Here is a 16518-nt window from a genome sequence, read left to right as displayed (position 1 = left end):
GGTTAAACAAGTAGTTGATAACGTAACAAGTATGACTTACAGTGGTCCGATATTTTATTACATTAGTAGATATTCTTTTTTAATATTTTATAAAATATCTCTAAAATATCGATGCAGAACGTATAACAACGTCGAATCAAGAACGACATGTGACCGGTGTCGCTACAGTTTCCGATCTCCGAAATCTTTCTCCTGCATGATGCTGTTCTTCTGTGCATCATTGTGTGCTACACGAGACACACGTTCGCAGACACACCATGACACCTTCACGAGCAGCAAGATACACCTAAAACGCATCTCACGTGTACGTTTCCAAAGTCCGGCGCAACACTTCCGGTTTATCATTTAAATCACCCCGACTCACGACTGATGTCTTTAATAAGTGACGAAACTTGCCGATTTCGTTGGAATGAAACGATGATCGGTCTAATAATTGATTAATCGCCTGCCGAAATCGTCGTATGTGGGGTACATGCGCGTGATGGAGCCATCGCGAAGGCTTCGTGTAGATAGGTAGATAAATGGATATATTCAGATTATGCGCTTTATGAGGAAGAGCCAACGAGGCGAACATGTTTGCGCCGTAAAAGACAAACTCGGTTCTCCGATCGCCAGGAAATTCGCGACGGTGCCGAACGTCTTTCAAACGTCATAATCGGCATACATGTTAAGATTCACGCTGATTAAACATAGACCGGCTCATACAAGTTAGATAAATTACTTTATAACAAATAGCGCGATTGCGCGAGGTAAGCGTAATATATGGCCATATAAAGTAGTTAAGTATCTCTCAGCGTTTCCAAGAAGAAAAACAATGAAGAACATTGACAAGTAGTCAAAAATTAACGTAGCGTAAACGTAGCGTAAGCGCTGCTATTTTTTTTTCATTGAATAAGAAATGCAAAAGTTCCAGTCTTTCAAGGAAAAGGTGCGTCTAAAATTCAATCTCGTCCGATTGCAGCGTATCGATAAATTTATTTCTGAATTAAATATATAATTATCTAGAATATAAAATAAATTTAAGAATAAGAATGTAAAATAAATTTACTTCTAAATTAAATAAGGAAAATAATAAGAATAGAGATTAAAATTTCTATTCTTTTCTCGAATATTTACTTTTTAAACGTGACAAAAAAGGTTTCCTGTCTTCCGCTTTAACATCTTATATTGTGAATACACATATACAGTTACGAAAAAAGTTTCACGGGTCGCGGGAAAAAAGTAGGTGATAATAAATGTATATTTCTTTTATTTGTAAGTTTGTTAATACCAGTGGAATGGTTAACAATTATTAATCTTTTTAATAATCGATGATATACGAAAATATAATGTATAAACTCTATTGTGATAAATTGAACCTGCAAAGAAAAAAATAATTACAAATTTTATTATTTTATTTTTTATTTTATTATATATATTTTTTATTATTGTTTTATATTTTTATTATTATTTTACTTCTAAATGAATATTAGTGAATTTAACGATACGCTGCAAATAATGTTGTGCGATAAAGAATAAATCGCGGAGAGCAAAATGTTTTTTCGTTTCTCCGTATAGATTATAGATTGTAGATTATAGATTCTATAGACTTTATAAGTACTGTATACCGAATCGTTTATTAGGAACGGCAAGATGACAAATCAAACTTAATATCTTTTCTCTATTATGTGTTTTATATATAAAAATAATAATTCTTTTTAAGAAAAATTCATACTTTATAAATAGCTTTGTAGATGAATCTAGAAATCGTGTTTACACTTTATCGTGATATTATTAATAATTGGGAAAATCAGGTTAATTATTTTATTAAATTAAATTACATATATCTATAATTATATATAATAATATTATCATACGATGTATAATTGCATTTATAGAGCCGGTTAATATTTGTGTCATGTTTTTAATAACACTTTTTCCATTCCTGTAATTTTTACTATTCTCTTTCTATACTATGAGAATTTTAGAATTTTACTACGAACATATGCATTCGTATGAAACAGTATTAAAAACTTTGCTCTACAATTCGCAACATGCAACAATCTAATATTTCTTGAAAGTCGAACACAATGGGAACGACAACAATACTTTCATTAGTGTCTCATTGAATACCGTCAGAACAAATGACGCGCTTGTAGTATGTAATTATTGTCGTTGTCTGTTGTATTGTCGATATCGTCTCTCTAAAATCGATCTAATATTTCCTTGTGCAAATTTTCCAATTTCTCTCATCTCGCCAATTCTTTTTGTTCGTCAAGCTTGTCGCGCTAGCAAGAAAGTAAGCCGTGTATATTCTTTCTTCGTGCAGTGCACGATTTACCCTCTAATTTTTTCCAGGGAGCATGTACTGTGCGAATGATGACGAAGTATTTTAGTGAAAGTCTGGGCGTGAAGATTAGGGAGAATACTGTTTCGAACAGCGTGAGAGGGAGAATGAGAGAGAGAGAGAGAGAGAGAGAGAGAGAGCTCTTCGGTGTCTGATTACAAGTTCTTTTTAGAAACAAGTACGGAGTCAATTGTTCATAAAAAAAAAACGTGCGCATTTTTCGACCATACTCGATCAAAATCGTCGATACGCAATTATAATTAAGTCAGGACGAGATCATTCAGCTAATTGTAGAAATTTGAGTACTCATACACGTACTTACACGTGTACCAAGAAAAAAAGGATATTGATAATAGCAAACTATATATAGAGAGAGCATTAAGTAATAAATTTTATCGTGTCGTGCCAGGTAAGTCGGTAATAGTTTCATGAGGCCTAGCGCAAGAAAGAGATATAATAATACAAAAAAAAGACGTGAGAGAGGCTTTTTCAAATGTTCGACAGGCCGCGTCGTCGTATTTTCCATCCGGATGAGAATCGCAAGACTACGCTCGAGACCGAGTATCTCAAAACATCATGATTAAACAATCAAATTACCACAAAACAAAGCGTCGCACGCAAACGCGGGAAGCAGCTTTCGCGAAAAACCGATTGCTCTTGTTTCCATGCGTCGGCGATAGTACGATCGCACGAAGTGTAATCCCCCGTGAAATCCGAATTCGCGCACACGCGTCGGCCCGATCGAGTTTGAGTTTCGTTGACATTTAAAAAAATATACCGCCCACACGCGCGAATTAGAAAGAGCAAAAGCGAACAAGACGTAGGTGACGCATCAGATTTTCAAGACATTGGCGAGGGATGATTGCGCCGTGTCTTCTTCATATTTTTAACGGCATTCTTATATAAATGGCAAAAGATATCTAAAGGATTTATTTATCGCAAGCAATTTTTGTTTGGATCTAATCGTTGGAAGACGAAATTAACGAGGGATTTTTTTTTTCAAGATCATCCATTCACGAAATTTCTTTCGGCAATGTCACTCAAAATGAGAGGGAAGACGATTTCTCCCAAGCAGAGTAAAAGTCTTGATGACATCAAAAAATGGCGTCAAAATAGCTTTAAAATGATTATTATAAAAATCGCTAGTATTACAAAAGTCATTTTTCAATCAATCACGATTTATTTTATCCTCATGTTATTGCGACCTGTTCTTCTGCTTGGGTCCATTTAAGATAAAAGTAGTAAGAGGTTTTGAAAAAAAAAAAAAGAACATTTTTAGGAAACAAATGATCGATATAGATCAAGACGATCGAGGAATACGGCAGAGATGATTAAGTGTGAGATTGTTTTAATTAGAGGAATTGAACTATCATTTTTCCATATATTGCTCACGTAATGTTAAGTAAATATTTTATCTTTTGCAAAGAGGTATTCCGATTGTTGCTGCGCTCGATGTGCACTATGCGTATCGAACGTCGCAACGAAATGTTCGCGTGTACAGTAGTTCATGCCTGTGTAAATTCTATATCCTGTTTTCTCGATATAATTTCGCTCGCATTGACGTGAATTCGCGCGCTCTGCGAGAGATCTCCGCTGGGAGCTGCGCGGGTCAATAAAAATCTGTTCTTCAGGGCATTTCTCAAACGACTTTTGACTGCTAAATTTTACTCACCCGCGCAGCTTCCACGGGTTTGTGGTTATTCGATATTCGCGACAGGCAGCGTTCACAGGTACAAACGCGTATCCGCCAAGTGTAAGCCAGTACTTCGAGATGTATCTTCTAATTTAAATGGATATATAAATATATTCGGAGCATTCGCACAATGTAAGCTGTATATGCAACGTTCCGTACATCGCGCGCTGCAATTATCCGTCACTGGTAGCAGCATAGCGAATATATATCAGGTAGAGACGGGAAAATAGGGAGAAACCGCGCAGATCGATGAACAGATAGACAGTAACTAAAAAATAAAAAAAAAAAAAAAAAAAAAACAGAAGAGGGTCGGAAGGTATCGATCATCCGAGCTTCGAAGTCAATGCGTTTGACGTCTAGAACAAGTGTGTTATATATAAATATGAACATTATAAATACATATTATAAAATTTAGATTTATATATATATATAAATATATATGTAAAAGAGAATGTTATGTATAGAGAAATGGATAACGGTGGGACGTGGAGAGGCACAAATATCAATTACGTCGTTATAACTTTTCCTTCAAACACAAAAAAGTCGCAATTAATATAATTTTATTGTGTCATTATTATCGTTGACGTTAATTATTATCGATTAAATGTTATCGGGCAGCGCTATTATTAACAACCTGTCGCTTTCGTTATTTGAATCACCGTTGCGATCTACACCTATCGGCGGTTTCAGTTGTTGTGGTTTAAGTACGTGGGAAGCGGACGAAGCTATAATCGACCAGCTGTCAATTAATTTCAGACGAGACTGCTGCAACACGCTGAGATTCGTTCTGATAACGAATCGTACAGCAGAGCGCGATCCATCTTGAGCTTAAATTGTCCACAAAGAATGCACGGTTGTGACCGTAGCAATTTTTCACGATGCAAAGAAAATTAGGAATAAATCTCAGGCTAGTAAAAGTAGATCAGCGTAAAAATTTAATACTCATATAAAACTAGAGATTGAAATTTGATTGGAATTTAATAAAAAAAAAAGAAAAATCAAACTGAAAAAAAGTCTAGTTGCATTAATTCGAATTGTTTGAAAATGAACAAATCAGAATTTTCTGGTTGAGTTCATGATAATTCTAGTTAAGATAATCAGATTTCTGATTGACATTATTAGAACCTTCTTATAGTTCGCTCTTTTTCGATTAGAAATTTTTCTCAGCCCAATCTCAAATTTAGTGAACTTTGATTAGTCAAACTCCAATCTAATCTGAATCTCAATCTTTAGTCTGATACGAGCTTAACATAATTTTGAAAATGAGTACATCTAACGAGGTAACGTTGCGTTGCGTTGCGAATAACGTTTGCCTTTTCGAATCACTAGCTCCGTTTTTTTGGGAACAATTCAATCAAAGATGTAAAACTCACGAGGCGAAGTTTAAGTAAAATTTTCACATCGGTATTTTTCGCTAGTGTTCAAATCGTTCTGTCTGATGTCTCTTGAACACGATTGAAATGTTGAAAGTACGCTTCGTCCCGATTGTCATATCGTGTAGGTGCAACGGCTGTTATACATAGTAGTTTCATGATTTTATTATTGGACATTTTACATTGATTCTTAATCAGGCTCTCTCATCAGTTACTCGACTGTAAGGAGCTGCGCCAGATCTTTTTCCTTTAAGTCTTACTATTTAATATCTCATTTATATACTTAACATTACTTCTCATGCTATACCAATCTCCATGACGATGGCGGCGATGGCGACGACGATGCTGATTTTGATTGTCCTTTATCCTTAGTATCGATCGTATACGTGTACTACTCCGTTGTATTGTCCGACAGCATCCTGCATTATTTTGTAAAGAAGAATAAAAATATCTTGACAAACGCAAAAGAAGAGAGTCCCCAATCCAATTTAATTATTTTAGATCGTTTGAGCTTTTTATTCCAGCCACTGAGAAAAAGTTCTGATTGAAAACGAATGAATCAGAAGATTCTGATCATATCAGTCAGAATTCTGATAGATTCAACCAGAAAGTTCTGATTGTCTATTTTCTGCCAGAATTCCAATTAATGCAATCAGACTCTTTTAGCTTTCCGTGAATCGAATTTCCAGGTTATTTCTGAGATGTCTACAGAACGTTGTAAGTGACATAGTGGAGAGGCGTCGACGGTACATATCTGATGATGCTCGACTGCGAGGAACTTAGCGGAATCGCGCTCAGCGATGCGATCGACAAAGGATTGACGGTGCGAATTTGTTCGGTCGTACTAGTCGTACGTTGCGACAGTTGCTTTTTCTTCGGCGTTTCTGCTCCCTTGGTCGAAATCACCGTTGCGCTCTTCAAGGCCGTTGCCGCTGGCGTGATTACACCGGAAGCGCCTGCGGAGAAGAATGGCGAGACAATCATTTTTATTGTACGTCGATTTTCTCACAAGATCTCTCGTTTCTAGTTCTACCCTTTATAATTTGCTGCAATTTGCACGGTATGATTTGTTGCAAAACCAATTTACGGTATCAACAAACGAGTTTACGAACCGGTCGCAATCGCAGAGGGAGAGGAGTGACCTTAAGACGGTCTTCGGTCCCGGAAATGGGACGACCTTCGAAAGAACGGCGAAAAAAAGTATAAATGAAAAAACAATTTTGATAAAAATTGTATTTTTTAATTTTTTTGATAGGAAAATAATAAAAATACAACATAGTTATAATCTTTCTTTGCTATTAAAAAAAAAATTATAAAAAAAAATTTAAATTATAAAATAATGTTAAGAGAAATAGCACCATATTGAAAAAAGTGACATAAGATTAGCATTTTTGAGAGAGTAAAAGTAAATCGACTCTAAAGACTAATATATTATACTAAAAAAACTGAAGTCAATGGGACTCTATAATAGAAAGTTATTCAGAATAGTTAATTTAAACTGATTAACAATTAAGTTTATTATTAGTGTTTTAATAATTTAAATTTTTACCAATTAATTAAGGCTATCCTAAAATAATTAAAATTGTTCCAATTTAGAGAATTTAAAAAATGCTCTACTAAAAAGTTGCTAATTTTGAGATGTGTATTTTTTCTATTTAACGCGACGATGTGTATAGAATTATAATGGAGCACTATATCGAGCAGAAAGCTTCAAGTATTTAACGAAAATAGCCCATGGCGACTTGATATTTATAAGCAGAACAGAAGAGAGAGAGTGAACGGTAAGGTGAGTTACAATCATAATGACCTTGAGTGATCGATGACTTCGATATGACGGAAGGCTCCAGCTCGTAGTTTCCATAGGAGATCCGAAATACCGGCACCGCCTGTTGTCTCGACACCTGAGATAGCGGCACGTGCGAGTAGAATGGGATCGCTGGGATATTTGGGCCGTCGATAATTTTAATTTTCTGCGATAATCTTCCAACGAATTCCTGCAGATCATGTCACAAAAAATGTCGATGCGAAAATTTTGGAGCGGAATATTTTGAAACATTTTCTATTTTGGGCATTCCATCCGCTTTAAGAATATGTAAAATTTTTACGAGGACCGAAAAGTTTATTAAAAAGTTTAAGGTTGTATTTTTAAAATAAAGTGTATAATCTCTGCAAAAAGTGACTAAAATTGGAAATGTTCTGTTTAACAATAAATGTGTACGTACGAAAGTTCAATAAGATCAATATTTATATTTGATAACGCAATTTGATAATTTAAATAAAAATTTTCTCATTTCATTTCAATTATTATTGAAAAACATATCTACTTCTTATTAAAATAATTTTTTATCCAAGTTATAAACAGCCACCAAACTCCTTGTGTATTACTTTTAAATATACATTAAAAAATCTATAGCTTCATAATTTTTTCATTTTGTTAAAAAAAATACGTGTAATTAAATAATTATCCTTAAAAGTTTATTATAATTCTCTTGTTTACTTATTGCTATCTTGGATTGTGATGTCAAAAGCAGAAAATATATAAAAAATTACACAAAATACATTAAAATATAAATATTTTTCACTAAACAACATTTACATTTATGATAGAATATATTTGCAAAATGTATTAAAAAACGCCTCTTATATTTCGATAATCAACAAATATGTCTATTTTTTAGCTGAACTTGCATCGTTTATCTTTTCTCTTTTTTGTTCAACGTGGTCAGATGAACCGTGCAAAAGGCATGCCTTCAGCTAAAAAGAACAGACCTCATATATTTGGAATCGTATTTCGAAAACGAGTCAAACTATATAAGAGCTCTCAAACTGAAACAAATTTATTTTTAATAATTTCATTTTATTCCAAAATAAAAGGAGAGTTTTCGATATATTTTACAAATTTGTTTTTTCAAACAGAAATATATATATTATTAAAATATTATTAATTAAAAAAATATTTATATTTCAATATATTTTGCAAGAATTTTCTTTATGTTTTTTCTTGCTTCTCGAACGTCACAATATAATTGCAGAGAATAGGCAGAAGCCTACATTTTGTAAGCCTATTGTCTTTGACATTTCATGATTGACATACCTTTTGCATGCTCTTCTCGCTTGCTTTGTCAATGCCGCTTTTCGAAGCAATTGCTTGCAGAGTCTCGTCGCTGTCCTTCGGCTCGATATTCTTCGCGTTCTCCAACACTTTTCGCTCCCCTTCGTTCAATGAAATTTTCGTGATCGTAGCTCCCAACTGTCCTAGCTTCCTATGGAGACCCGCATCACCTTGATCTCCCACGATTTTCTTCTCGAGCGCATTCTCCCGATTCTCTTCACGATGCTGAGCCTCTTCGTCCCTCTTGAGTGCCAGTTCCAAGGCCTGAAGATGTGCAGTGCGCGCAGCCATCACCTCCGGTGTGTCTTGGACCGGAAGCGGTGCCTGCGGGAGATTCGTCGCGATTACTTGAAATCCATTCTCGCCATCGGCGAAATATTGCGCAGTCTGGATGACACCGGTTCCGTCGACGTAGCTGTAAGTGCCTCTGGTCGCACCATTGGACGTTCTGACCTCCGATCTGGCTGATCCTGGCGCACTGTAGCCGAAACTGTATTGACCCAGGCTATCTTGATAGCTTAGAAACACCGGCGGCTTAGCAAAGCCGGTGCCTATCAAACAGTAGATGATAAAAAGCTGAAAATGAGATCAACTTATGTTTCATATACTTTGCTTTGCGGTTTGTGAGACTTGTCGTAGATACGTGAGAAACGTTAGATGTTTAGAATTACGGATTAGTATCGTAAGATGATATTACGGTGTGATAAGCATCGGCAATTTACTTTACGAGAGTGGTTTAAGTTTCCGTTGTACCAAGAGAATCATTTGTGAAATATAAGTGTTTAAGAATATTTTTTTAAAATAATTTTTAACTTAATATAATTTTACTGTATAAAATAAAAAAATATAAATTTATTGTTTTTTCTAGACAGAGAAAATAGAATGTTTTAATAGGAAAATTAAACATTGATTCTCGACGATTTTCTCGGAACAATCTTTCGTAAAGATAATTTCGACACACGAAGTTAAACTACCAAGTATCAACCTTGGAGCAGTCAGGAGTAAAGTCAATGAGTTTAACAAGGGGAGGATCAAAAGTGAAAACGCGTTTGTGAGATGCGATTTGTTACAAAAAAATCTTCGTATCCATCTTAAAAATCCGAGCATTAGTTTTAAACATTCTTTAATTTTTTTTCAAAAATTAACAATAAATATAAAAATCTTAAAATTTTCTGAAAGATTAAGTAATATAAATATAGTTTAGATTAATAGGTTTTTACCATTGTCTCCACTAAAGCGAACAGCAGCATTGGCTAATACTCAGGCCAGGTTTGCATTAATCCGAAATATATTTATACCGCCTAGATTTGGATATTAAAAAAAAATTTGTTCTGGAATATTGTAATACTTAACTCTTTTTCCCTTTTTTTAAGATCTATTATTCTGTCAAGTGATTAATTATATTTCGCATGACTGCAGAATTTTTATATTTATTGTTAATTTTTGAAGAACTAAGAGGTGTTTGAAGCTATGATTTGAAGCTAAGATTTGAGATGTTTAATATAAACATAACCTTTTGCAATAAACCGTATTTTAAAAGCGTGTTTTCACTTCTGACTTTCCCCCGGTAAGCCGGTATTCATAATCGGTATACTGAGAAAAATTTATGTGGAAAATAAACAAACCAGAAGATTCTAATCACAGCAATCAGAATTCTGATTATCTATCTCAAGAATTCTAGAATTATAATAGATTCAACTAAAAAATTCTAATTTATCCATTTTCAATTAAAATTCCGATTAATCTGATTCTATTTCTAGTGTAGTTCTTATATTTAAGACCGTCTTCAGAACAGTCTTAAGGTGTCATAAACCAATCACAGAGCCGTATTAGCATCTTAAGACATTACTTAAGACAATCTTGAAATAAGAATGGACTATGAATACCGCGCCCTTAGAATCGCGATCCTCCCACGCGAAGAATCGGACGAGCACTTACGAATATGTTTTTCATGGTGATCGTATCGACGGCACCGCGATATATCCTCGATGCCAGGACACGTTTATATACGCACGCGGTCGCATGCAACCACGCCCTCCTGCGTCTTCTTCCTCTTCCCACAAAGCCGCGACGAAATTCGCGAAATCGCTATCGTGGACCACCGTGGCGAGAACTGGTCATGCGAGTGGTTCCTTCGAGGTCGCGATCTTCGGAATCCGGCTTCGCGGATGCTTACTTTCCACCCGAGAGAGCGCCAGACGATGCTTTTTTTCCAGCTGGGATCCGCCCGGCTATGCCCTAATACGTCGATCTTCAGGGTCGCGTATAACATCGCGCGAGCGTTATTGCATAGGGGGTTGTTGAGCCGGGATCTCGACGAGGAGAATACCACGGATTATTGTTAATTTATCGTTCGATTACCTCGATCGTGTATTCAACGGAACGGCTCTCGATGGCGAGGACATCTCGCTGATGCTGATCGTCCCCAGGGGTGCAAAAATTTTTCTGCTTCACGAGAGGATCTTTCATGCGAAATCTTATAGAGACCAATAAAATATGGAAAATTTTGTTGTCATTTTGCATTTGCGTTGTATCGAAAGGACTATCGAATAGCTTAGCGTGTAAAGTATGAGCGGATTAAATAAATATCATATTCATGTAAGATAACAAATTTATTCCTTTACGATATATTGGCTTTACGTGGGTGTATATATGTGTATATTATTTATTTTTATATATTTAGTACAGAATACATAGATATAAATTTGGAGTGATAATAATAATTGTCACGCAAAACAGATAATTATATATTATTCTATTCTTATCCTACCGATTTTTTTTTCATTTTTTATCAGAAAGAATTCCTTAATGCATAGTCTCCAACAGATCTACGAATACACGGAAAGAACGTTTTTTTCTAAAAATTTAGCTAGACATAAATCTAAAAATAATTTTATTAAAATAATTATGTAGAAGCAATGTGTGTGTGTGTGTGTGTGTGTTGTAAAAAATTGTAATATTCTGTCATCTTGTCGTTCTATAATATCACTGAAAAAAATATGCCAAATTTTAATAAATATTTCAATAGTACTAACTATTTACTAAGTGTAAAAATATATTTAATGGTACAAAAACATTAATTTGATTTAACAATATTTATTTTCTTTATTAAGTAAATATTTATTGTATAATTAGTTAGTACTATTGAAATAAATATTTATTAAAATTTAGTATATTTTTTCTCAACATATATGACATTCTATTAACTATTTTGATAATCTGTAATTATTTTCAGAGCTGAACTTTTAGAATATATAGCTAAATTTTTAGAATACTTCAACAAAACTGTTCTTTCCGTGTAATTTACTATTATCCGAAATTCCGTGATTATTTCATATAAAGTTATTTCATATAAATATTCTTCGAATATTTATTAGTTGTAACAAAATTGGACTGTGATAGCGAAATATACATTTTTGTGAAATATGTGCCATTTTCCTTATTAATTGTAAAAAAATAAAATAGATAGAGTTTATTTTCTAGGAATAAAATTTTATGTCGCCATAATTAAATAAGGATTTATTTCAGTAAAATAAACATTATATCCTACAAATAAATTTTGAAGTATCTTTTTTTCAGTGTAAGCTGTATTTCCTTTAAGCAGCAAAACCTTCCTCAGTAAACTAATCTGCCGTAAGCAAGCGCCCTTCCAGCGATCGCCAAAGCATCGACAGATTTCACGTCGTTCGCCAAATTCTGGTCTCCACGCGCAGCCACTTCCGGCACGTCAAACGATCTGCCATTGGGACTGATGGGTACCAGAGTAGCAACGACATTGTTGCCAAGAACCAATGGCACTACACGACCGTTCACGGCACTTGGGAGAGCATCGCCGGATCTCACAGCCTCGTTCATCGGAGAGATCTTCCCATTGGCACGCGCGGCCACGACTTCCGGTGCGTTCAGAATTCTGCTGTCGGGATGTCTGTCGGCGATGTCAGACGAATCCAGTTCACCACCGTTGGATCTCGCAATCTCGTTCGCCAGGTTGATTCTCTCGTGAACATGCGCTGCCGCGTGAGCCACCTTCGCAGCTGCGACTTCCGGCGTATCCACGACTCTGCCGTCGGTGCCAAGAGGCGCGGAAGACGTTAATATCGGTGGCGCATTATCACGAAAAAGCGATTGTCGTTCTCGTAAGGGTCCAACGGCTGATCTGGTAATCCCGTTCGCCAACTCTGTCCTCTCGTCAATGTGCGCGGCTTCCGGTCCGTCCAACGCTCCGCTGTTGATATCAACTTACATATCAGATGTCAGGGCGGTCAGGGGTGTCGCGTATGCCAAAGGCACAGACAGAAAAGTGGGTTTGGCTGAGACCAGGCTGGTCAAACCGAGTAGTACGATCGTGAATAGTGTCATCTCTTGCTTTACTCAGTTACGCCGAAATGGTGATCCCACGCAATTGTAACGTCGCGAGATGCACTCAACGACTCGTACCGGCGCAATTGTCGTGGTCGCCTTTATAGTCCTCCTAGATCACGTAGGATAGGACAATCGTGTAGGACGACAAGGGAGAGATCTCGATTTGAAAAGCTGCGTGCGGTCAACTGCTTCCGTTTCGCTCGGTAAGATAAGCCTGTTTGTAAAGCGAGAGTTTACGTTGGATAAGAAGAGATGAGGGACGTAATGGTGAACGATGAGATGAAACGGAGAGGGATTTTCTTTCCGTTTCTTTCTTATGAGGTCAGGAAGACACCCGATCCCGTTTCCATTTCTCTGCCAGATCGACCGTGATCTAGAAGGTCGCGCCTGCGACGATGGCTGGCGTCGATCGCGTAATCAGATTCTAGAACGGGCTTATTGTCGTTTCTGCTCGATTAGGTAAGAATGCCTGCCTACCTGTTGTTGTGTGTGTGTATGTGTGTGTGTGTGCTTGATCCTTTATTATTTCAACGAAAACAGATTTGTTGATCTATATTCATTTTGCGATCTATCTTTTAATATCTTTTAATTAATTCAGTGATTATATAGATTTTGAGAGACTCATTATATCTTTAAATATGTATCTCTTAAAATCTGAAAGTCATAGGAAGAAGGAAAGAGCAAATTTACTATTATTTAGTTAAATGTTCTTAATATGACAAAGAAAAGAAATGCGCAAGATATGAATATTGTATACTAAAAGTTACATAATTCTTACAAATATACTTTAACATTTTTAGATAGTATTTGTAAAGTTGCGTATTAAAAAAGAAAGATAAGGATGAAGACCATTATTTTGCGAAGGGCTCCTATTTTAAAGAAAAAAAACGCGCAAGGAACGAATGATCCATCGTGTGTGTGTGTGTGTGTGTGTGTGTGTATTAAGGATTAAGAACTGAAATTAAAATAAGAATATTAATTCCATTTTTTTAAAATTAAAAAGTTTATCTTACATAACAAAATTAATTTAATTAATTACGTAATTATATAAAACTATCATAATGTGACGTCAACAATTAACAATTAAATCCAAAAATAATGTCCATTTCTACTAATGTATAGATTAACTTTAATCTCGATTTAACTTGATCTTCATCCTTCTCTAACTCTTAGAATTTGAAAAACATGAGTTAGTTGGACTAAGATTAAAATTAAACTAGGTTGGTAGAAACGGACATAAAACGGGAGGAAAATATCAGCTATCACGAACTGACGATAAAAAGAAGGCGAACGCGATGAATCGCTCGATCGATCGTTTTGATTAATCGAGTCGGTAGAGGAACCAATTTAGACGGGCGTTGTGAAGATCAACAAAGCCGATACGACTCGTAATTATGTGAACGAGAGTGAAAATGGGCGTCAATGTCAAATACATGACGATTTTTATTGGACACTGATATTTACGTTGTGATGGCATACATCCTGGTAGTGGTGCCTGGTTCGGCACAAAGCCTCTTTTACCCACGGGGTATATAAAGCCGCGTGTACGGGGTAGTGCACGACATATTAGCCGAGTACCTTGGCGAATACTGATCTTGATCGGCAGCGCTAAGGAGCTAAATAATTCCATTCAACATGAAGGTTTTGGTGAGTATCGATAAAGATTTTTGTAAGGAATATCGTACTCAGGTTACTGTGATTTTTTAATTATTTTTTATTATTTTGCATTATACAGGGTTTTTTTTATTATTATACATTGTCGATCGCGATAAACGACAAAAACTGATTGACTTACGAATTGCATTTCTCTCAATTTTTATTATATAAGCAGCGCTTTTCTCACTTAGTGGATTCATTCATATGACGATTTTGTTTCTAACTTATTATTGTTTTTTAATATAAATTCTATATTTCTTGCTGTCAGGAATCATGATAATTATATGACAGTTTTCTTAACGTCTATAAAAATAGCAATTACAAGTAGTAAATAAAAATAAATAAAATTGAAGACTCCTTTAATTAATATAATGATAAATACACTGAAAAAAAATCTTAATTTCAAAGAAATATCTCTTTGCTCATATTCAAAAAAATTATTTCTTTGAATGAAAATTTCTTTGAAAATACAATATCTTATTTCTTTGAAAATACAATATCTTATTTTCAAAGAAATTTTTATTGGTCCAAAGAAATAATTTTTTTTAATACGCGCGCGAACAAAGAGATATTTTTTTTTAATTCAGATTTTTTTTCAGTGTACAAATGAAACACGTTAAGCTGGACGTAAGGAATCGACGCCAGATTCTATGTTGCGATTTATTATTGCGTAACGTAGAATCTGGCGCCGATTCCTTACGCTCAGCTTAATGTCTCATTTATATTTATATATATCATTCTATATATCATTTTATATATCATTCTATAAAAATGTTATTACTGTTACATTTGAAGTACAATCTAATGCAATTTAATAAAAGAGTTGCATAAGCTAGAATTAACCAAATTAATGTATACAAAATTTTTGAATTTCATTAAACCTTCGGGGGGATTTGACAATAGATATCAATTATAAATCTCTTGTCAAATCAATTATAAATCTCTTTGTCAAAAATATCAAACAATTTAATTTTTTTTATATTACATTTATACAAATGTATTACTCTTAAAATATACTATTCATTCTTTTTTTATCATTTAAGTTTCTTGAATTAATGTCATTACTTTAATTAATTAACATAAATAAACGGAGCTTACAACATCATTAAGTGTGTATAGATTTTTTAGTTGCGGAAAGAGTTAAATAAAAATCTAAAAAATACATTATATACAACACAATTTTTTTCCAGATTGTTCTATCCGCCATCTTGGCTTGCGCCTTCGCTACTTCGCCACTGGTTTACGCCAAATTGGTGCCCGGCGCTCCAATCGGCCTGGATGGCCGAGTGATCGACACTGCGGAAGTTGCGTTGGCCAAGGCCGAACACGCGGCCGCTCATATCAACGAGAAGATTAATTTGGCTGCGGAAGCTGCCAGGTCAGCCGACGTGCTCGCTTATGTAGCTCCGTCCAACGTAGCCGTGGTCGACAGCAGCGCGCAGCTGGTGCAACCGGTTGCGGTGACGGCGAAACTGGCCTCTGGTGCACCGATCGGGCTCGACGGCCGCGTCGTCGATACGCCGGAAGTGGCCCTCGCCAAGGCAGAACATGCAGCAGCGCACATCAACCACATCAACGAGAAGCTTGGCTATGAAGTTTCGAAATCGATTTACCAAGAGCAACCGGCCGTCATCCTGGATCGTAGCGCACCGCTCCTTCGTTACTACTTTCGTTGAATCAAGTTTGCTAACACATACATGCTCATATATATATATAAAGTGTAAATAAATCTGAATCTCCCTGCGTGCTTTAATCCACTGGCTGATTTATTTTGATTACCTTCCTGTTGTAAATTAAGATCAATAGTTTTGCGAAATGTTCTCGTAAGATAATTGCAAATTTTAATATTGTCAATATCATTAATTTCTTAATTTCTTTTTTATATTCTTACAGACTTAATATAACCAATTACGAAGAGGAAATATTTTTCAATTTTGAGTCTCATATGAGATCTGAAAGGATTGTGTAGAAATCTCGTTCGCCTGTAGAATGCAAT

The 16518-nt window shown here is 35.3% G+C and overlaps 3 protein-coding genes across 4 annotated transcripts; 1 reads left to right on the top strand and 2 right to left on the bottom strand.

Annotated features, from left to right (window-relative positions):
* Positions 1-4712: 4712 nt before the first annotated feature.
* On the bottom strand, positions 4713-10473 carry LOC108761722 (uncharacterized). Of its 2 annotated transcripts, none has more exons than XM_018508427.1 (4): positions 10443-10473; positions 8487-9080; positions 7200-7386; positions 4713-6348 (listed from the first exon to the last, which is right to left on the bottom strand). In XM_018508427.1, the coding sequence occupies exons 1-4, from the start codon at positions 10455-10457 to the stop codon at positions 6098-6100; spliced, it is 1047 nt and encodes a 348-aa protein (XP_018363929.1). In that variant the 5' UTR covers positions 10458-10473; the 3' UTR covers positions 4713-6097. The 2 variants fall into 2 exon arrangements, with proteins under 2 accessions (XP_018363929.1, XP_018363930.1); XM_018508428.1 differs by having other exon boundaries at positions 7200-7293.
* A 1580-nt stretch (positions 10474-12053) lies between these two features.
* LOC108761686 (uncharacterized) lies at positions 12054-12911 on the bottom strand. Its single transcript, XM_083287362.1, is given in 1 exon segment — positions 12054-12911. A coding segment is annotated over 1 exon segment (744 nt). The 5' UTR covers positions 12864-12911; the 3' UTR covers positions 12054-12119.
* Positions 12912-14434: 1523 nt separating this feature from the next.
* Positions 14435-16264, top strand: LOC108761688 (cuticle protein 18.7-like). Its single transcript, XM_018508355.1, has 2 exons — positions 14435-14513; positions 15713-16264. The coding sequence occupies exons 1-2, from the start codon at positions 14502-14504 to the stop codon at positions 16196-16198; spliced, it is 498 nt and encodes a 165-aa protein (XP_018363857.1). The 5' UTR covers positions 14435-14501; the 3' UTR covers positions 16199-16264.
* The last annotated feature ends 254 nt before the right edge of the window (positions 16265-16518 follow it).

Source organism: Trachymyrmex cornetzi, unplaced genomic scaffold (genome assembly GCF_001594075.2).
Source record: "Trachymyrmex cornetzi isolate Tcor2-1 unplaced genomic scaffold, Tcor1.1 scaffold26, whole genome shotgun sequence".
NCBI lineage: Eukaryota > Metazoa > Arthropoda > Insecta > Hymenoptera > Formicidae > Trachymyrmex > Trachymyrmex cornetzi.
The sequence above is the reverse complement of the archived record's forward strand: the minus strand, read 5'-3'. Positions and strand labels throughout refer to the sequence as shown.

Bases quoted from the DNA above. Each gene is read 5' to 3' on its own strand.
- LOC108761722 (XM_018508427.1), bottom strand. The intron at 7,387-8,486 runs GTATGTCAATCA...CATGATCTGCAG, and splicing joins GCGAGAAGAGCATGCAAAAG to GAATTCGTTGGAAGATTATC. The intron at 6,349-7,199 runs GTCATTATGATT...TCTTCTCCGCAG, and splicing joins GAAGTCATCGATCACTCAAG to GCGCTTCCGGTGTAATCACG.